At 37.1% G+C, this 9,588-nt stretch overlaps 1 protein-coding gene across 1 annotated transcript; it reads right to left on the bottom strand.

Annotated features, from left to right (window-relative positions):
- Positions 1–6,177: 6,177 nt before the first annotated feature.
- LOC100761408 (olfactory receptor 143) lies at positions 6,178–7,137 on the bottom strand. The gene has a single exon (XM_027412235.1). The coding sequence runs from the start codon at positions 7,129–7,131 to the stop codon at positions 6,178–6,180; it is 954 nt and encodes a 317-aa protein (XP_027268036.1). The 5' UTR covers positions 7,132–7,137.
- Positions 7,138–9,588: the final 2,451 nt, after the last annotated feature.

Raw genomic sequence — 9,588 nt, 5'->3', positions numbered from 1 at the left:
GATACTGTCAAAACAATTGGTCGCTCTTCACAACTGTCATCAAAACCCCATTGCTGAAGAGAACAACCAAACAACTCATTGCACATGGAGTGGCCGAGCTGGTGCTTATATAAAACCTGTGCTCATATGTTCTAGTAGTTTTTGGTACCAGAGTTACTTTGAAGCCTCCCAAAAAAGAAACAAATATACCAACCCTGCCACAAAACTTAGATCTGCAATGCTATCCTGCCTGCAAAATATGCTATGGCAGCATTGGCACAAAGCTTATGGAAGTAACCAACTTATTGTCTGATTTACATAAGGACCATTCACTAAGATGCAACCTATACCCAGCACTGCTTGCTGATCAAGAACCAGAGACTAAATAGTCAGAGACATAAGAAAACCCAAATACTATTGGGGAAAAGTAGCAAAAAATGACAAATGACTCTATTATGCTATTCTGCCATACTCATAGATCAGTGCCTTATTCAGTCATTATCAGAGAAGCTTTCTGCTGTAGCAGATGGGAACAAAGAGATCCACAGTCAGACCTTCAACAAAGAAAGTAAGAGACCTTGGAACACTCAGCTCTAAATGGGATGTCACCATCAAATCCCTCCCCTCAGAACTTAGGGAACCCAATGGAAGAGGAGGCAGAAAGAGTGTAAAAGCCAGAGGAGATGGAGAACACCAGTAAATCTCCTGGGAGATGGTGTTTTCTAGAAATGACACACCCATTATACTCCAATGATATTTATCCCTAAATAAGACCTGAACCAAAAAAAGACCCCACATAAATAGGCATACTAATGACAAAGTGAGGTGGAATCTCAGAAGGCCACACACTGAGACAAAGAAATGTTGACAGTGAAAGAGTTAGTCTTCACTAGGGATGAACTGCCTAACTGGTTATTAAATACCATTCATATATAGAGAGAAGTACCCCAAACTTTTCACAGATGAGTCAATGCTGAGTGAACATCAATCAAAGAATCCAGCAACATTAAACAGATACAGCAGGATATATACATGTGTGTGGATACAACACACACATACACATATGTATATACATGTATATATATATATATATATATATATATATATATAGAGAGAGAGAGAGAGAGAGAGAGAGAGAGAAAGAAAGAAAGAAAGAAAGAAAGAAAGAAAGAAAGAAAGAAAGAAAGAAAGAGAGAAAAAGAAAGTACTCGTATGTAAAATGAAAATGATCATAAATTTGAGAAAGAATTAGGAATCAGAGAGAAGCTGGAGAAAGGGGAAAATAGAGCAATGGTTTAATTCATTATATGTTAATTTAAAAAAAAACTCTGCCTTTACTCCAGCTTAGAAGATTCAGATGTTATCCAAAAATGGGTGCAGTCATGGCAATAGGTTAAGTTTCACAGAGCGTTGGCTCAACTGTTACCTGGTGGGACCACTAGTATCAGGCAGTGAGTCTACAGAAGCGTTTTTTTCTCAATGACGGGAAAGAAGACCTCATCATCACCAAGGTCACACTTAGAGCATGCATGTTGTATCTGTATGCTAAGATGGATATTTCCATTTTTCTGTACCTATTTCTTCTGAATTGAAACATTCTTTCCTCAAGAAGGGATAGAGTTTCCTAAAACTCAGCAGAGATCACAGAACTCACAGTTCTTATATCCTCACAAGAGGATGTAAGTCAAAAATAGTTTCTCAAGAAGAGAAACTCTTTTTTAAGACTTGCCTGCAAGTTGGACAAGGCACACTAAGGAAGCCACTTTGGTGAATCACTGTTCATGCTGGGGTAGGTTTAATGTGACATAGATGCCTCTGATTTTCCAATGATCTTTATGTAACCCAAATCAGTCTATTGTTTCATCAAGTTGTAGTTGGGTGGAATATTTTCCTTCATTTGTCTCTTTTGGGTGAACCCCTTAGGGTAAGCAGATGTTGAGCCATGTTAAAAAGAAAAAAGAAAAAAGTCATGTAGTTGAACTCCACTGAAGTTCATCTACAACTACAACTCCACTGTAGCACATCTACCCTAAACTCATTTCTTAGCCTGGCCTTTCTCTAGCACAGAGGCAGTGCTTGATGCTGAGCACCTGCTCAGCCACTGGAAGAACAGATTCCACCAGCAACCTGCCTTTGTTTTGTCCCCCTCTATCTATGACTGCTGTCAAGCTGTGGAAGGACTCTGCCTCCACTGTTATACTGAAGCAAGGAGTGCCATTATATTTCATTCTTGCTCCTGACAAAGCCATGACTTTCTTGTAAGCCAGATCCCCTTAGTTTTGACCTCACCAGGGCCCTTTCTAGGCCGCCATCTGCCAGGGTAATTAGCTTGAAATTCCAACTATGCCATCATATCTGACTGCCCTGGGATCAACTCCTTCAACTTAGAAGCATGTGATAGTTTTGAAATTCTGTGCTGATGTCTAATCCTGAAAAAGAAGAGGTGACAACTTTAGAGAGAAGTACCCCAAACTTTTCACAGATGAGTCAATGCTGAGTGAACATCAATCAAAGAATCCAGCAACATTTAATATCATTTGAGTGATTCGGTGAATGAGGTGGGTAAACAGATACTATTACATGAGCTCCAATATGTTAATCTTCTTCATGTTTTCTTTGATAGTTCAACCCAGAGATATTGCTGTTTATGTTGACAGTACTTACTCTTTGTTATCCAAAGTAACTAAGCTTTTTATCCCAGTACTTACTCTTTGTTATCCAAAGTAACTAAGCTTTTTATCCCAAAAGTGACTTAATATTAGTTAATAAGTAATACCAGCTTTTAGTACAGAGTTTTCCAATATATATGTGTAGAAATTCAAGAAATAAGTATAAAGAAACTGTGATACAAGAATAGATACATAGATAAGAAAAATATGCAGATTCTATACAAATTTTTAACCAACACTTATGTACCACAACCTGTCAGTAATTGTCAAATATGCTTTAACATTATTTTACCTCTATTGACTTATTATGTTGATTTTTGTGGTATTTTGTTTTATTTAAAAATATGTTTCATTTTACATACCAACTCCAGTCCTCCCTCTCCTTTTCCTGCCCCCCACCTCCTCTACTTTATCCAACCCTGCCTAATCCCCAGAGAGTACAAGACCTTCCTTAGGGAGTCAACAAAGTCTGGCTATCAAGTTGAGACAGGAACAAGCCCCTCCCCCCTGTATCAATGCCTAGCAAGGTATTCCACCATAAGGAATGGGATCCAAAAAGCCAGTTCATGCACCCGGGATAGGTCCTGGTGCCACTATCAATCCAGAGTTCATAAGCTCTTGGTAGCTTGGGTCAGCTGACTGTGTGGTTTTCCCAATCACCATCTTGAACCTCCCCTTGCTCATATGATCCCCCCCCCCCCCGTTCAACTGAAATCCAGGAACTCAGCTCAGTGCTTGGTTGTGGGTCACTGCATCGGCTTCTATCAGTTACTGGATGTAGGTTCTATGATGACAATTAGGGTAGTCACTAATCCAATAAAAGGGGGAGATCTGTTCTGACAGCCTCTACTCTATTAATCATTTCATGTTTCTGCATCTACAAATGCAATTAAATTTTTAAGGTAAGCCTATTATTCTGAGATGACATCTCAATGAAGAAAGCACTAAAGCACTTACCATGTCAGATTGAGGACTGGAGATCAACCTGAGAATCCACATAACAATGTCCATAGGTGGGTACCTTGATCTGCCTATGACTGCAGCACTCACAAGGAAGAGACATGGTATCCTTGGAGCAAGCTGGCTATCTACACTAGTGATGTTGGTGAGCTTTTCAATCAACTGAATGAATGAATGAATGAATGAATAAATAAATAAATAAATAAATAAATAGTATCTATTTTCTCTTGCAAACTGAGCCAGGCTATGTTCTGACGTGTTCTTGACCAGGCTAAGCTGATGACTGGAAAAGAAGGAGGACTCTTTGTATCTTGAATTTATGACTCAACACTTACTCTTTGGTTAAGTTAAGGTTTGGGTTTTACACACCCAAAACTGTGGTCTTTAAGAAATATTGAAGGCGTACTGAAATATGTGTAGATGAGTAGATTTCAAACAACTTTTCATAAATCTGATTATCCATATGCAGCAAAGAAAGAAGAAAATAATACAAAAATATAGAATAACTGTGAGAAGTAAACTTTAAACATATTTGATAATCATATAATGCTATAATAAATAAAAATGCTTAACTATAATACCAATAGATTTATACAGATTGATTGAAAGATTTAACTGATATGATAATTTTTCAGCCTGTATATCCAAACAAATCTTTTATAAATTTTCAAGTATCATGATCTGCATAAGTAAAAGAAGCACAGCTAAAGGTCTATTTTACTCCAAGTAGGAAATAACCACTCTTTTATAAACTATTACCTCAGAAGAGTGAGGCTGCTGATATTTAGTAAGTTGCAATTACTAAATGTTACAAGTAAATGGTTCCTGAAAAAAAGCAGACTGGGTACAACCAAGTGCTTCTTGGTGATGGGACTTCAGTGAGTCATTTAGCATGATGGGTAGGGCTTATCTGTGATGCAGCTACATCTGAGTACCCATATTCTTGTCAGACCCTGTGAGTAACTCCAACAAACTCATTGTTTCTCCAGGTTTGACATGTGGTCAGTTGTTTCTTGGGTCTGTTGTTGGTACCCTAATTAGAATAACTGGAAGTTTATCCTGTGTCCCCAGAAAAAGTACATGGAGGACCACTTGTTCTGACCTGATTCAGATCCTGTAGACACACACAAAGGAAAATGGCATGCAGTACAATTAACTAGTCTATCTGTGTTCTGGCTAAGTCATTTTTTTCTGCCACAAATGAATATGGGACATACAGAAGTCTCCTTAAATATATATTTAACTAAGTAAACATGACTCATCAGAAAAACTTACTCAATCTCCTCAGTCTTGTCATCTTATGAAAATGATCACTATCCATAAAAGAAGAAATCATTTATTAGTCTGTCTCTCGTGGCTGTGCCACTTTAATGTGAGGTTTCTGTAGGAACCTGTGTATTTTTCTAACTGGGTCTCCAAACTTTGCATTGTCTCTATAATATGCATCACAGCAGAGTCTATTTCCTAACATAATACCAACTTCTGAAATCACTGTGAAACAACTCTGTAGAAAGTGTTGTCTCTTTTTTCACAATTATCTCTACTTATTTTTCTTCATCAAATGCACAATCGGTGTGAATCCAGTCTAATTCAGAAGTTATGTTGCCTTAAAAAGTCACATAACACTTTCCTTATACAGGTTAACAGATACATATAAAAATAACAATATACCTGTACAATTTATTTTTGGCCCTGAGAATCAACCACAAAAAAAGCATGGATATACTTTATTCCTAAACCTTAAGCCCAGCTTTGGTTTGGTTTTTAGAGAAAGTGAATAGACTATCTTTACAAAACTGCATCCATCATATATACACAGCAGAGGGAATAAGTAGTCCTGTGTTGTGTAGGCTGAAAGTGAGTCTGTCATTTTAAAAACAGTCACAGACCAATCCATATAACAGAGATAGACAGTGACAATTTCAGTTTTATTCAAAACAAAATACCATATTGTCTGTGTACTGTGGGAGTGTATTAGAGACCAAGGCTGGCAACATCATCAGAGACTTGTAAGAATCACATGTTATTTAAATACAGTACATTTCATTATAGATGTGAACCTAGAAGTCTAGAATAAGAAAACATCTTTGAAAGACCTCAAATAATCTTGAAATTTTGACAACTATGCTATATTTACATATTTGTCCTCTCTTATCTAATCTAATTTAGTTAATAAAATCCCTGTTGTGTCAGGAAGCAAGCAAAGAAAACCAAAATTGTTTCAGAAATGGAAGAAAGAATGAAGTAGGACATAAAGAACACATTCCATGAATTTTCTTGAAGATAACGGACAGAAGGCAGGTATTGTTATCTTTAGGAACAGAAAGATATAAGAGGATCTTGATCTGAATAGGCAATAACAAATATCTTAGAGCCGTAATGAAGCTGAAAATAACTCAACTGGGGAGAATAGACACCAGAGTAACATCTCATAGTGGCAGGATAAGGAATTACAGTAGAAATCTTCTCCAGACTCTAGAGAGATGAGAAGAAATGTAATGAGAAAGATAATGAAGAGAAAAGGACAGGAAATGCAGGGAGGCAGGGTTAAGGAAGCATCACCCTTCACTCATCTTATGATTCTCTTCATAGTTTTCTTCACAGCAACTTTAACATCTTTATTCCTGAGACTGTAAATGAGAGGATTCAGCATGGGGACCACAAGAGTGTAAAACACTGAGAACAATTTCCCTTGCCCCACAGTCTTAGCTGATGATGGCTTGACATAAGCAAGCAGCCCAGATCCATAGAAGAGACTAACAGTTATGATATGAGACCCACAAGTGCCCAAGGCTTTAGACCAACCCTTACCTGATGACATATGAATGATATTGAAAAGGATCATAGCATATGAGACTAAGATAATGAGGCTAGACAAAATGATAATTGTTCCAACCACAGCAGAGCTCACAAGTTCATTGACATAGGTGCTGCTGCAGGAGAGCTGAAGGAGAGGGAAGATGTCACACATGTAGTGGTTGATGATGTTAGAATCACAAAAGTTGAGCCTGATCATAAACCCTGTGTGAACCATGGCCCCAGCAAAACCCATCAAGTAAGAACCAAACATCAGCAGATAGCACATCATAGGAGACATGACAGTTGTGTACTGGAGGGGCTGACAGATGGCCACATAGCGATCATAGGCCATGGCTGTCAACACGTAACACTCAGAGTTGACAAAAAAGCAGAAGAAAAACAGCTGACTCATGCATCCTCTAAAGGAGATGGTGTTCTTCTCTAAAACAAAATTCATCAGCATTTTTGGGGTACAAACAAATGAATAACAAAAATCAATGCAGGACAGATTAAAGATGAAAAAGTACATCGGAGTGTGAAGATGTGTATTTAGGCAAATGAGATTCATTAAGCTCAGGTTTCCCAACACAGTGGCTGTGTAGTTGAACAAGAAGAGGACAAAGAGGGGCAACTGGAGCTCTGGTTGAACTGTTAATCCCATAAGAATGAACTCAGTCACTGATGAAGAGTTACTCTCTGTGGCCATTTGCTTCATTGGTTGCATCTGTAATAATAGGAATAGAAAATGACATTAACATATAAGGAAGAACTGGAGTTACTGCTTACTAACTTGGGCTTTAGTGAACACACAGCAAGACATACAAATAACACTACTGCTCTTGTTTGTCCTTCAAAAGGCCCATTTCCTCTGTCCTCAGATCCATTTTGTATCCATGTATCCAGAGGAAATGCATGCAGAACATCAATGTCTCTGAACATTCTTTCCCCTGGCTTTCTTAGACTTTTCCAGGAATTAGGGCAGAAAAGTGTAACATTTATGTAACCCATAGGGATTTGTCAAGGCAAAGATTACTTACTGCTCACCTTTGTTTTCTGGAGCCTTCCCTGCTACCAGAACTCATGATGTCTTTCTCTTTACTATCTTGAGATGGCTGCAGTTAACAATATAGATGTAGGTTACACTCATCAGTAAGACATGCCTGTGCTTCTCTAGGGATAGTATAGGTAGAAATAGCATAATCTGCATTTGAGAACTTCACCAGAAATTTATTTTAACAAATAGAAAAGAAAATCATTATCCTCTATGAATCTCTAAAACATCACTTGATTTAAATAAGAATATGCATCTTAAGACTAAGATTTCTTAGAAATTCATTAGAAATCCAGGAAATTATTCTCTTTGTTATGGGATTTCTTCCTACATTGAATGAGCTCTTGAGGGTAGATGTAGCTGAGCTTATGTCTGTATGCAGTGTTATAACTAGTGTTGGATGCTTAGAGACAATATCATTTCCCAACAGGAGTACCTGATCCTCAGGGCAAAGTTCTGACTGGTCCCTTTTCTCATTCTCCTCATTATACTTTGCACAACTCTGAAAGAGGAATGTCCAGGGACATGCTGACTTGCCATTTGTAAAGTAGTAAACATTAGACCAATGAGCAACGTTGTACAAGAATTTTGTACAAGGAGGTTTTCGGGTCAATATAAATTTTAATACAGATTTCCCACTTTGTAACTGCAAAATATAGAATTATCTGACATTTATATATAATTGTAAAATAAATTTCTAAAAATTGATTTGGTTTTATATCAGTGTAGAATTCTTCTGTAGAATTTGTAAATTGGTGGTTCAATTTTAGTCTATAAAAACTGTAGAGTAATATTTTAAAATAAACAGTTATCACACTGTGGGATTCAAAGAAATGATTTATAAAATATGTTAGAATTCTACTGGTTATATGAAAAAGGGCTGATAAGTTTTAGCTACCCTTTATTCCATACTCTTATTCATATAAATTAACTTTCTCAGTTTTGGCACTATTGGCAATTGAAATAGAGATCATTTTGTGGTGCTGTACACCACGGAGTGAAACAGAAACAGAATCTTAGACGCCAGCCCCTTCCTGTTAATATCTCCTCCCAATGATCACATACACCAGTTGTCACCAAATGTATTTCTGTATCTATTTTAAAATATTCTATGGGTACTAGTTAGACTAAGAAAATTAGTTGCCAAAGCATTGTACAGCATTAGGATGAGTGCTTTGAAATTAATATACATAAAATCAAATTTTGCAAAACTTTACCAATCTGTTTTTTCCTGAATAAATTTATAGTGATTTATTGTCTGTAATCTAACAAATTAGCTTGTCTGAAAATCAAAATGCAGAAATAAGTCACTAGTTAACCACACTCCTAGTTAAAATCTAAGCCACTATAACTAGCCAAACACCTAAGCCACGAGTTAGCCATGGAGGACAGTCAGGGATGACCCCACATCTTTAATCCCAGAAATTCTAAGACAGAGGCAGATGGATCTCTTGAGTTCAAGGCTACCCTTGGCTATTTGGAGGAAATCAGTCTAAAAGAGAATCAGAGCACTTTGGTCCCATCACTCAGTACTAGAGAGAATAAAGGCAAGAGCTCAGTTCAGTCTCATATAGAGTAGACTGAGGGTTTGGTGGAGAGCTTTGCAGTCACGCTGAGGATCTGTGGAGACAGGATCCCCCTTTAAGCCTTGGTTGAGATAAAAACTGTTGAGTGGCTTGGCTGCTTTGTTTTTTTATGATCTTCAGTTTGAACCCCAATATCTGTTTCTGTTTTGTTACCCATGCAGCATAAACTTAATGTGTCAAATTGAAACAGAAACACTGAAAATCAAAAGATTAATCCACTGTGTCTAGATAATTTGGGTGGTTCCCAGTCTATCTTTCTACTTGCATTTTGATCAATTAAACATTATCTATTTTTGCTGTTGATATGATAAAGTTTCTTCTACACAACCTTAATTCACAACCAACAGAAGATATTTTATACTTTCTATAAATGAAATTATGACACAAATAATTTTGTATATACCTTGTTTTATATGAATATTACATTCACTTTTTACTTGGGTACTTGGGATCAAAACCCTGGACCTCATACTTATATAGCAAGTGCTCTTACACACTGAACTGCACTCCAAGTCCTGATATACTTAATATTCTGTAGATCTTT

This window comes from Cricetulus griseus, chromosome 4 (genome assembly GCF_003668045.3).
Source record: "Cricetulus griseus strain 17A/GY chromosome 4, alternate assembly CriGri-PICRH-1.0, whole genome shotgun sequence".
NCBI lineage: Eukaryota > Metazoa > Chordata > Mammalia > Rodentia > Cricetidae > Cricetulus > Cricetulus griseus.
The sequence above is the reverse complement of the archived record's forward strand: the minus strand, read 5'-3'. Positions and strand labels throughout refer to the sequence as shown.